The sequence below is a fragment of the Prionailurus viverrinus genome, chromosome B2 (genome assembly GCF_022837055.1).
Source record: "Prionailurus viverrinus isolate Anna chromosome B2, UM_Priviv_1.0, whole genome shotgun sequence".
NCBI classification, from domain to species: domain Eukaryota; kingdom Metazoa; phylum Chordata; class Mammalia; order Carnivora; family Felidae; genus Prionailurus; species Prionailurus viverrinus.
The window spans coordinates 13,199,808-13,213,044 of NC_062565.1; the positions used below are offsets into that span (position 1 = coordinate 13,199,808).

A 13,237-nucleotide genomic window follows, 5' to 3' on the forward strand; every position below is an offset into this window, starting at 1 on the left:
GTATATATGGGCTGTTTTTAGAGCAATTTTAGGTTCACAGCAAAATTGAGCAATAGGTTCAGAGATTTCTCATTTACTCCCCTTTAAAAAATCTATTGAGAGTTAATCTGTGGCTTAGCAAATGATCCATCCTGGAAAATTTCCCATGTACACTTGAGAAGAATGTGTATTCTGCTGCTGTTGGGTAGAATGTTCTGTATATATTTATATATCTAGTTGGTTTATTGTGGTGTTCAGGTCCTCTCTTAAGTATCTTTTGTCTGGTCATTTTAACCATTATTGAGAGTGAGGTATTGAAGTCTCTGTTATTGGAGAATGGTTTATTTCCCCCTTCAATGGTGTCAGTTATTGCTTTGCATATTTGAAGATTATTGTTAATGATCTTACCAGTTGTACTCTTACTGAGTACATTTATTAAAGAGTATCATTATTAAAACCAGGAAATCGACACTACCCTATAACCGACAGACCTCATTCAGATTTCATCAGCTATCCCACAAATGTCCTTATTTGGGGACCAGGATCCAATCCAAGATCATAAATTGTACTTAGTCACTCTATCTCCTTCATCTCCATTAATCTGGCACAGTTCCCGAGTCTTTGTTTTTCATAACCTCGACACTTGAAGAGTACTTTTTTGTTGTTTTGCAGAATGCCCCTCAGTTTGGGTTTATGTGCTATTTTCTCATGGTTAAATTCAAGTCAGTGGTGTTTTGGCAAGAATACCAGGAGGGCAGTGTTGTGTCCTTTTCAGGGCATCGTATTAGTAGGCACATGATGTTTATGTGTTTCATTAGTCTTGATCACTTGGGTAAGGAAGTGTCTTCATGGTTTCTACACTGTTACACTGTTTCCCCCTTTTAATTTATGTGTGTCCTTTGGGGAGATACCTTGAGACTATGTAAATATTTTGTTTCTCTTCCTAATTTCACCCACGAATTTTAGCATCCATTAGAATTCTTTCCTGAAACAGTTATTGTTGTGCTTAGGAAGTGGTGATTTTTTTTATTTTTATCATTTTTTTCTACAGTTATTAATGGAATTCTACAGAAGTACTTTTCTCATCTTCCCCATTCATTTATTCAGTTATTTATTTAAAACACTGTGGGGGCACCTGGGTGGCTCAGTCGGTTGAGCGTCTGACTTCGGCTCAGGTCATGATCTTGCGGTCCGTGAGTTTGAGCCCCGTGTCGGGCTCTGTGCTGACAGCTCAGAGCCTGGAGCCTGTTTCAGATTCTGTGTCTCCCTCTCTCTCTGACCCTCCCCTGTTCATGCTCTGTCTCTCCCTGTCTCAAAAATAAATAAACGTTAAAAAAAAAATTAAAAATAAAACACTGTGAACTCTTGGAAGTTTGTTTTATTCCTCGAGTTATAACTCATTACTACCATTATTAGTTTGCTGCTCAGATTGTCCCAGGTTTGGCCATTGGAAGCCGCTTCAGGTTTCTTCTGTGTCCTTGTGAAATCCTATTGTTTTTTGAGTTGCTTTTTTCTTTTTCTTTTTCTTTCTCTTTTTCTTTTTTTTTTTCTTGGCACCATAGGAGTTCCAGGTTCAACTTTATTTATTTATTTTAATGTTTATTTATTTTTGAGACAGAGACAGAGCATGAACAGGGGAGGGGCAGAGAAAGAGGGAGACTGAAGACAGAATCTGAAGCAGGCTCTAGGCTCCGAGCTGTCAGCACAGAGCCTGATGCGGGGCTTGAACTCACGGACCGTGAGATCATGACCTGAGCCAAAATCAGATGCTTAACTGACTGAGCCACCCAGGCGCCCCCAGGTTCAACTTTAGATAGTGTTTTTTTTAAATGTGTGGTTTGCATTGAGAATTATTTTTGGCTTTTTTTAGGTATGAAGATACATGGGCTGCACTTCACAGAAGAGCCAAGGAATGCGCAAGTGCTGGAGAGGTAAAGAATGGGCTAACCTTGGGGGGAAATCTCTTTTTGCAGAGTTAAATGTTAAGAAATTAAATTTGGAATTGCATTAAAGTATCTTGCAGGATATCTGAAATTGAATTTAGTAGTTATGAAACTCCCTAAATTAAATTTTTGCAATTTTTCTCAACTAAATCTAAGCTGAGTTAGGCTTAGAGAGTTTATGACTTTTATCCTCAAGTCTCAAGGAGATATTTGGTTCATCTCAGTATAATGTTTTGAAGTTGAATCTGATGCCTAAAACCATTAATTTGCTTACCAAATAAATGTAAAAGTTTCAGGGGTCACCCTCAATTCACTTAGGGGAACAAACTATTTTGAGGCACTATGTGTAGAGTATATAATGTATAAAAGTGATTGTACTTTTTATAAAGTGTACTTTTATTGTGTATAAAAGTGATTGTGATGAAAAGTATTTGGTACATGTACTTATAGCTTTATTAGCCAAGATTAAATACTCTGTCCTATGGTTGTCAGTCAGACTTACTTCTTTATAAAAACACTTCTGTGATTCTGAATTATAATTAACATAGACTGACTTTCTTAACCACTTACCTAGATGTGGGAAGCTGTAATAGTTACATAGAGAAGAGTAATATATGTGATGAAAATTAGACATTAGTGTTTCTCTTAGAAATTACTGACAAGGGGGAATATAGGTTTCTGGTAGTAAGGCAGACTAGGTACTTTGAAAAGCCCTGTAGCTGTAAAACACTTAAATGCTGGATAGATATTTTAAAAATTATTTAATGCATTAGGCTCACACAAAAGGGAGATCCTAAAGGGGGGGAAAAAAAAAGAAAACAGAAGAAAAAAGGGAACCGAAATCAGAGTGGTTAAAAAACAAACAAATATGGAAGCTGGGGTCAAATACTAAAATAAAAGCTTCAAGATTTATGGAGAAAGGAGACTCTGTGGGGAACTGGGTCTGAGACGCATACAGCTCCTGAATCTTTGAAGCAGCTGTATCCCTCAGTGAAAGGTTAAGGTAGGGGAAAAAAAGCTACCTGTCTACAAAAGGAGGCAACAGGGAAATCTGTCTTTGTAACAGCTGGAAAAAAATACAGTCCTGTTTCTAGATTTGTTACCATCATCTTGGCCTCGTATCAGTGCGGAGCCCCACTCCATACTTCCTGCATGATTGAGGAAACACTGAATTAAGAATAAAGGAAACACAGGTGACTGTGTTCTTTGACACCCAACAGAAACAAACACAAAGTCTGTGTGGATGAAACTGTGTAAACCTAGGCCCCTCAATATTTCAACAGACCCAACTTTCTTTTTTTTCCTACAGATTTATTTTCTGCCACCTCTCCAAAAAAAAAAAAAAAAAAATTTAGCAAACACACAGATATATTATGAAAAGTTTGAGAGGCACCAGAACCAGAGAATAAGACTTAGACCTACAAAAGACATTAGATATTGCACTGTTGGATATAGACTGTTAAATAGGTATATGCAGAGTCTTTTAAAGAGATAAATGGTGGATTAAAAAATGAGTAAGGAATAAGGCTTTGTCAAACAGACTTTAAAAAGTCAGTGACATTAAAAATCCAAAGTGTGTGCTTAAACAGCAATTGTATACAGCTGAATAAAGAATATAGCAATGAAGAAAGAAAGTCACCTACTTAGAAGGGATCTTGGAGATAAGGAAGAGATATCTGAGGTAAGAAAGGGATCTCAGAGATAAGAAAGGGATCTCTGAGATGAGGGATCTCAGAGATAAATATGAAAGAGGGGTTAGTAAAGAATAGTTACAGAAGATCTTTAGGTTGAACCCAGTGAGATTACCAGTATCGGACTAATTTTGCTCTGTAAAGTTAGTGTTTCATATGGATCAGCTTATCTAATAAACATTCTAGAAATAATGAGGGAAAGGCACTATAGGAAAAACTAAATATATAAAAGACCAATAGAACTACAAGGGAAAAAACAGATAAATCCGTGATCAAAATGGGAGAATTTTAAATCATTCCTCTTAGTTGATAGAAAAAGAAAAAAAAAACCCAAGATTAAAGAAGTATGGATATAGGAGATTTAAATAATGTGATTAACAAATTTGACTTGACGGACAAATGTAGAACACTGTCCTAGCAAATGTAAAGTACAGGTTCTTTACAGCATGTTTAGAACACTTGAAAATTGACCACTTACTGAGCTGTAAAGCAATTCTCAACAAGTTTCGTATAAGTGAAGTCATACAGACTGTTCTCTGATCCCACTGCAAATGAAGCTGAAAATCAACACAGGAAGACAATTTTGAAAATTCCATAGGTTTGGAAATAAAAAATATTATGACTAATTTATGGTTCAAAGCAGGAAAATTATTGAAAACTTTATTTTGAAAAACGTTTTTAAAATATATTTATTTTTGAGAGAGTGGGAGAGATATAGAGCAGGGGAGGGCAGAGAGAGAGAGGGAGACACAGAATCTGAAGCAGGCTCCAGGCTCTGAGCTGTCAGCACAGAGCCCGACGCGGGGCTTGAACTCACAAGCCATGAGATCATGACCTGAGCCGAAGCCGGACACTTAACTGACTGAGCCACCCAAGCACCTTGGTATTGAAAACTTTAAAATTTACATGTAAGCTGTCGAATTTGCTCAAGTCTACTTAGATGGAAGTTTTATAGAGAAAAAAGAAAGACTGACAGTGACCTAAACTAACTTAAGAATTTGGAAAGCAAACAGAATAAGCCTTTAAGAAAGAATGGAAAAGATGATAGAGATAAGAGAAGTAAATAGAATATAAAAATACAGTCGAAACTAAAAGTGAAAAGTTCTTTTTTTTTTTTTTTAAAGTTTTACTTATTTTTAAGTAATTTCTACACCCAGCGTGGGGCTTGAACGTACAACCCTGAGGTCAAGAGTTGTGTGCTCTACCGACTGAGCCAGCCAGGTGCCTCCAAAGTGAAACGTTCTTAGAAAAGACTAATATAGTAGATAAATCTCTAATGGTGTTCATCAAGAGACAAATAATGTTAAGAATTGAAGAGAATGTTACCAGTTATCACAGAGAGCAAAAAGATTGAGTTTATGAACAACTCTGACAAATTTGAAAACTTAGATGAAATAGCAAAAATCCTAGAAATTTTTACCAAAATCAATTCTAGAAGCAATTCAAATAGGGAATAGGAAATTGCATTAGTGATTAAAAATTGTTTCTGCTCAGAAAGTGCTGCAGAGTTAGATAGAAGAGTTCTATCAAACTTGGGGAATCTACCGTTTCAGTGTTAGACCAACTCTTGTAGCAAATGAAAAAGAGGAAACTGTGCCCAACCCACTGAATGAGACTAACATAACTTTAATACTGAAACCAAACAAGGGAAGTATGAGAAAGTGACACTGAGGTCCAGTCTCACTCATGAATATAGATATAAAAATTATGAACAAAGTCCTCATCTCACTTAACTTCAGTTTCTGAAAGTCAGATGTTCCATGCAAAAGCTCTGACAAGGAGTCTATTTCCCGTATTCTAAATTGGAAAAGTTATGACGTGTCACCCACAGCCCTCAACCAGCTTGCTTAACTATATTTAAAACCAGCAAAATGTCTGTACCTGGAGCAATGAGTTAGGATGTAGAGTGCTTAAAGCATAGTTTTCCGATTGATTACCAGACTTTTAACATGACTGTTAATAAAGCGTTGCTTATGTGCAGTCGTGCGGCCTCTCAGCGCCAGCAATATGCACCTCCTTTGTGGATGTGCTCCTCATGCTGTATCGTGGTTGTGATATTCTAACAGCTGTGTTTGAAATACAATTTGGGCATCTTCTCGCACACTGTTTTAAAGTGGGGGTCAAGCTGGTATATAAAGTTTTCCTACGTAAATATTAGCTGGAACTTGGTATTGTCATGTGGATGTCCTGTGAGTGCTGGATGATCAACAAAAGGCATTCTTTGGCGGACATCCTACACCGTATGCTTGTGTTGGCAGACAGACCCAGCAATGCGTAAAAACCAAAATCCTGTCTGCCAGGTCTATTCCAGGATTAAAAGGTAGACATTAGAGATTTGATAAATGCAACTGACCGCGTGAATATATTAAAGAAGAAAAATACGTGGCCATCAGATGCAGAAAATATAACGGACCAGTTGTATAATATCATACAATTAAACACAGGGATTCAGTACAATTCAGCATCTAATTAAAGTAAAATGATTTAGCAAGTTTTTGTAGAAAGTTAACTTCTTTGTCCTGATAAATTTCCCCAAACCTGAAGTATTTATTTGACTCACAGCATATCGATCCCATATTCAGCCATCTTGCTAAATCTGCTTTTCCAATAATTTGTATGTGGGCCCGGGAGTTGTTTTGTGTAGATGGTAAGTTTTGTTGCTTCCCTCCTAATGTGTACAACTTCCATTTCTTCATATCTTTTATACTGGCTAGAACCTCCAGAGTAAAAGTACTTGAAGACCTTCATTCACATTTTGACTCCATCAGAGTTAAATGTGAAAGAGAAATTACATCTTTTGGAAAATAGTGGACAACCTTTAAGACCTCAGGGTAGAGAAAGATTTCTTTTTAATGTTCATTTATTTACTTTGAGAGAGAGAGCACCAGTGGGGGAGGGGCAGAGAGAGAGAGAGAGGGAGAGAGAGAGAATCCCAAGCAGGTTCCATGCTGTCAGTGCAGAGCCTAACGTGGGGCCTGGTCCCATGAATCGAGATCATGGCCCAAGATGAAATCAAGAGTTGGACGCTTAACTGACTGAACCACCCATGCGCCCCAAGAAAGATTTCTTAAAGAAGGCATAAAAAGTACCAACCAAAAATACTAATAATTTTTATCAGAAGTTCTACTCATTAAACAACACCATGAAAAAGTGAAGCAATTCATAATACAGAGGACAAGTGTTCGTAAAATAGGAACAACAAACCAATAAAAAGAGGGCGATAACCCAATAGAAAAGTGAGCAAAAGCTATGACCAGGCATTTTACAGAAGAAAATAAAAGAGTGGCCAGGAAACATGAAAATGTGTTTTGGAGTTGATTAGTAATCAGAGAAATACAAATTGAAACCACAAATCTGTACTCATTAGATTAACAAAAATTTAAGCCTCGAGTGTCTGTGTGGATGGTCATTATTTGCAGAGGACAGTGTGTTTTCTTGCCTTGCAAGAAACATGATGAGGAACGACTAGAACTAGAGGGTGTAGATCCATTGCCACGATTGCATTAGAAAGCATGAGTTGGCACTAAGTAAGAGTTGAAGTTGCATATACGTCTCCAAGAGCAGTTCTCTTCCTGGGGATATTTCCAGAGCATTGCAGCTCAAGCTTTCCCCTGAGAACATTGGTATGGCACATATTTCCTCTGATAATGTCAGCTTTGCATTTATTACCTAGGAAATAGAGGAGGCTCCTTGAAGTCAGAGGTGGCTAGGCCCGGGCAGGTGGCTACTCATCCCAGGTCGCATTGAGCCTGTCTGGGAGGTGAGGGCACTACTTTGGATGCAGCTGTAACTCATTTGTGAGACATACACATGTGCACCTGGAGACTTGTACCAGGATGTTTGAGCAGCTTTTCCAGAACTTTCGGCAGTTACACAGTCCCATCTACAGAAAAAATTCTAGTGTTATTCGTAAAATCAAATACCACACAGCAGGGACGATTAGTGTACTACTGCATCTGTGTGAATCAGCATGGGGAGGCCCACAGTGTTCAACAAGTACTGTATTCTGTAGAGGAGCTTTAACAAATAATTCTTTTGATTGTACAAAGTGTTTTATAATGAAATATATAGGAGAACGAATTTCCTGTAAGATACGTTGTTGAATTCATGCTATTTGAGGTTCTTAAATTTATTCACAGCGTTATTGTAAGACCCACATCTGATCAAAAGTACCTCTGTTGTTTTCCAGAAATACAGTACTCAGCTTTAAAGATGAAAGTTTACTGGGGCACCTGGGCGGCTCAGTCAGTTAAGCATCCAACTTCAGCTCAGGTTATGATCTCACGGTTCATGGGTTCGAGCCCCATGTTGGGTTTTGTGCTGACAGCTCAGAGCCTGGAGCCTGCTTTGGATTCTCTGTCTCCCTCTTTCTACCCCTCCCTTCCTCCTTCCCTCCCTCCCTCTCTCTCACTCAAAAATAAAGAAACATTAAAAACATTTTAAAAAAATGAAAATTTATCTTAAATTCCTCTGATGTATTGTTGAGACATATGTAAATATTTAAAACGTCTATCTATAATATGCACGGTGTTAACCTAGGATGAGTTTATTTTGTCAGACTGTCGCTCATGTATCTTTGGTGGCCTTGAACCAAACAGTTTCAACCTGCTGGGGCAAATACACTTAGGAACCATTCAGTCTTTTCTGACACATTATTTTATACTCATCTTAAATTTTAAAGCTAGTTCTTACTATATAGTCTTAAAATTCAGATGGTATCTTAGAAAATGAACAGTTGTGGTTTGTCTAGGCTTTTCTACACCTTTTTTCTTTTTCAACAAGTTCTTAAATTTTTTTTCTTTCTAGCAATATATAAATGAATAGTTAATAATGACGTTAGGGGTTAGACTCTGAGGGCAGTTTTTAAAAGTCAGACTCTCAGTACATTATTTTCTTATTCCTATTATTGTGAAATACTTGTTTGCCTTCAAATTGAACCCTTAAGATTCATGGTTTAACAATTTGAAGTGTAAGCTGGTTAAATTAGACGTGCTTCTCTGTCTTTGCAGTCCAGTGTGGCTCTCTTCTGTGGTTTCACCGAACTGCTGGTTGGAAATCCTAGTTTCTGCGCTAGCACGTTTGACCTTGGGCACCTAACCAAGTCTCTCTGTTGTTTGTTTCCTCATCTATAAAATGGCACGCATAACACCACCTATCCTGCTTACCAAACAACGTTGTTTGGCAATCACATGAAATTATGTACCCCCAAAGCGCTGAACTATTGAGTTTCATATACAGTTGGGTACTATTATTAGCTGTCTTGTCATTCGTTGGCATTCTCCTTCCAGTGTCTTCATTCTGCCTTTAGTACCCAACAGAAGGAATTTTGGAATGAAGCTGTGGGTTTGTCTTCCTGCTTAAATTTGATTTCCTGGTGTTAGATCTGGTTTTATTCAGAACTGTTTATTTAGAGGTGGAAAAATTAGCCTTCTTGTGATCATTTCTTATCATGAAGTCAAGTTGATCGTTTTTTTAGAACCTTTTCTTTTGCCAGCATTTTCACTTCTTCCTTTCATACAGCCTGTAGCGCAAGCCCTAGAATATTAAGCACGTGAGCTTCAGTGTCAGATTCCGTAGGATTGATCTCAGTCCACTCTGGCCCTTGGGAAAGTGATGTAACTTTATTACGCCTCAGTTTCCTCCTCTGTAAAATAGAGGTGATAATAGTGCTTAGTTTATAAGGTTGCTGTGTGCTCTAAGCGAGATAATGTATGTAAATCGCTTAGCACAGGGCCTGGTACACAGAAAATGCTCAAAATGTTTTAGTTTTATTACGTAATTATTGAATCCGTTCAGTCTCTCATTCTTTCCAATTAAAATGGCATGTTAGTGTATTCTGATATATTTTTTCTATATTGTATATATTATTTCTCATATCCTATATTCAGAATATAATTTTCAGTTTTCTGGAAGGCAAGAACTAGATTGTAGTTGTTGTTTTTTTTTTTTTTTTTTTCCAACATTTATTTATTTTTGGGACAGAGACAGAGCATGAACGAGGGAGGGGCAGAGAGAGAGGGAGACACAGAATCGGAAACAGGCTCCAGGCTCTGAGCCATCAGCCCAGAGCCCGATGCGGGGCTCGAACTCACGGACTGTGAGATCGTGACCTGGCTGAAGTCGGACGCTCAACCGACTGCGCCACCCAGGCGCCCCTAGATTGTAGTTGTTTTAATATTTATGCTGCACTTTAATTTTCAGTAAGACATGGTTAATATCAAAAAATTGTTCTAGATTTTTCAGATTCACCTGATTAACCAGGATAGTTAAGCTTTAACAGACTTTGTAAAAAAAAAAAAAAAAAAAGAAATAATAATGCACTACATACCTAGAAAAATATATTATTTATCCTCAAGTCAGCCTGTGATATAGGAATTATTTTTTCTTCTTTAGAGTTTAAAACCCGGAGCTAAAAGAATTTGGGAGACCTGCTACCAGGACATAAGCATCAAGTGGGCAGAATTTGTTCTGTTTCGTTCACCATTGTGTCCCCATAGCCCAAATAGGGAGTGGTCAGGAGAAGTTTATATGGATAAATTTTATGAACACAGATCCTTGTTTCAAGCCTCAGTTCTCTTAGTCTGGCATCACGGCTATATATATTAACATTGCTCAGCATTACTTAGACTCCTCTTAGGGATCTTTATAAAACTGGTGGGCAGTAGGCATTAAAAAAAATTTTTTTTTTAACGTTTTATTTATTTTTGAGAGAGAGAGAGAGTGCAAGCTGAGGAGAGGCACAGAGATGGAAACACAGAATTCAAAGCAGGCTTCAGGCTCTGAGCTGTCAGCACAGAGCCCAACATGGGGCTTGAACTCACAAACCGTGAGACTATGACCTGAGCTGAAGTCGGATGCTTAACTGACTGAGCCACCCAGGCACCCTGACAATAGGCATTTTTAAGTAAACAAAATTAATGAGTGGTACAGCTTGAGTAAAGCCTGGTGTCACCTCTCCAGCTCAGTCTGGAGAGATGATGTGGTCTTCACTGCAGTGTGGGCTGAAAAGCAGGGGGGAGGTGTGTGAGCCTGGGGGACAGAGTGAGGAAACCAGGCAGCTTCTAACCCTCTCTGTCTGAGCTTAGTTCTTTTGTTTCCATGTTGAGAATTTCTTGAATGTTAAAATGTCGAAACCCAAGCAATCTAGCACCACGTACAAATAATTTTGCATCTAGTTTTGATATTTTATTTCTCTAAAGTTCTCTGTTACTTTAGTGAGATTCAGTAACAGTTTGTTATATTCATGCTCTAACTGCTGAAAAATCTTAATCTTGGGATGTGTAAATTGTCTTTTTTTAAACCGTGAACTCTGATTTTCAGACAAAATTCAAATACATTTTCTGTTAGATAATGAATTTGCAGTCTTTGTATTTACTGTACTAATGTGGTATCTTTCACAGTGCTTGCTTACCATTGGTGATGTTTTCAGAAGATGACCTCTCCTTGATCCTTCTAAATCTTATCCTAAGTCTTCTCTCTCCCACCGTGTTACGACGAAAACAAAATTGTCTGGGAGAAACTGATGACTGTCATTTTTTCCACGGTCCTCAGTAAAAGAAGTTAGAATTCTTTTAGGCCAGTCTGGTATGTCACTGCCATGCTATTAGGAGCCCTTCACATCTGAATTCCTTGTTGACATAAATCCTTTTCTCCTTCTTCTGGAATTGATCACTTGCCTCAGTCATTCCTTCCTAGACAAGTACTGTTGACCTTACTTTATGCAGTACGTTCCTCTTTAAATGTAAAGTGAATCCTATATATTCTAAAGGCATCAAGGAGCTTTTCTGTTAAAAAAAATTCCTTTTGTAAAGCAAATAATTACCCGGTAATTGTGTTTCGGGTTGTTTTTTGTTTTCCTTTTGGTTGTTAGTGTTGGTTTTTTGATTTATTTTTCTTCTAGATTTGGATTTTCAAATACATAGTTTACTCAAAAGTAGGGTGTACTTAGAAGTGATTTCTGAGGTCATTTCTGAACTTTCTCTTCTCTGGGTAAAGATGCACGGAGACCAACAGTAATTTGAGGTTTTCCACACTGAATATTAAGTTGGTTCTTTTCTAAGAAAGAAAACAACTCCAGTTTTCTTTAGGTTGTCCTGTTGTGGGACACCAGCAGAGGGGTTTTTAAAGCTAACGTTGAGCAACTCTCATTGTGCTGACTGTCATTTCCTTGTGCCTGAAATCGGGTTTTGCTTTACTCTTGCTCCTCTGTGTTGCAGCTGGTGGACAGTGAGGTGGTTATGCTCTCCGCACACTGGGAGAAAAAGAAGACGAGCCTCATCGAGTTACAGGAGCAGCTACAGCAGCTTCCAGGTCTAATAGCAGATTTAGAATCCATGGCAGCAAATCTGAGTAAGTGTTAACGTTTGTGTCTGTACATGACTTGTAGGAATGAAAATAATTTGGACAGGACTCAGTATGAATTCAAAGCCTTCTAAGAATACATTACAGTCTTGGTCAACATGATTTTGTTTGGAAAAGAGTGAGTTATAGTTAATTTCATGTTCTGATTAACTGAGGATTAGGCAGGAAATGGTTTTAAAGTCTAGAAGTTATTTCTAAAATATATGCTAACCTTTCCTGCCTCAGTTCAGCCTAGGAAATATAATTTGTTGATTCTTAGAGTGACTCAGGGTTGTGTGTGACATCAGCTCTCTGTTTAAAAGTATAAATGTATAAAGTAAAAGGGGTTATAGTGACTTGTTCTGGTTGTAGAATGTCCTCTAAAAGTCATTGCTTTAAAAATGAGGTCTTCTTAGAGCTTCATATCTTCAAATAGGTTTTTTTCCCCTCCTTGAACACTTGAGAGATGAAAGAAATCCAGTTCAATGAGGGTATCTGTTTGGCTAAATTGATACCTTGTGGAAGTTTATATGTATATATTTATAATTATATATATAATTATAATTATAAATACATATATTATAGTTTTCATTGTAATAAATTACACTCATATTCTTGATTTCTTGAGTTTACAATTAAAAAAAATGCCTTTTTTCTTTGCCAGTGCCACATTTTAGGATAACACTGTGGCTCACTGTTTTCTAACCAAGCTTAAGATCTTAGTGAAATGTAGGAGTAGGAGTATCTACATGGGAGATCAACTTCCTGGGGCAATAACCTGATCCAGTGTTGTAGGTAAGAAGGTGAGGATACCCTACATCTCTCCTTGTTTTTCAGTATTTTCTTTTCTTAAGCAAAACAAAAATGATTTACAAAGCAAATCATTAGTAAATTTGACAACAGTTTTTTGTGTGTGGATAAAATGGACCCGAATGGTATTTAGAATGCCGTTGCTGGTAACCGTAGCTAACATTTATAGCACCTGTTATATGTCAGACATTGGTAGGTGCTTTACAAACATTATCTTTAATCCTTACCTGAAACCTTTGAAAGTAGCTATTATTATCCCATTTGACAGCTAAGGAAAGTAAGACTTGGAGGGACTCTGGCTCACTCAGGGTCACGCAGTTCAATGAGATGTGGATGCAGGATCCCCGTCACAGCGATGACACCCTCAGTGGGGATGACAGTTCGGAAGCTGTCAGTAGCCTCTTGGACTGACTATTCTTAAGTCTCTGGCTGTTACAGAGCTCTTCTGGTGGTGGTGTTTTGTGATTTCCGAAG

General features: G+C 37.7%; 1 protein-coding gene across 1 annotated transcript in view; it reads left to right on the forward strand.

Annotated features, from left to right (window-relative positions):
- Positions 1 to 13,237, forward strand: part of DTNBP1 (dystrobrevin binding protein 1) — a 132,462-nt gene that overhangs the window by 20,546 nt on the left and 98,679 nt on the right. Inside the window, exons 4-5 of the mRNA XM_047858121.1 lie at positions 1,850 to 1,910; positions 11,830 to 11,962. Coding sequence (XP_047714077.1) covers positions 1,850 to 1,910; positions 11,830 to 11,962 — 194 coding nt within the window. The remainder of the gene's footprint in view (positions 1 to 1,849; positions 1,911 to 11,829; positions 11,963 to 13,237) is intronic.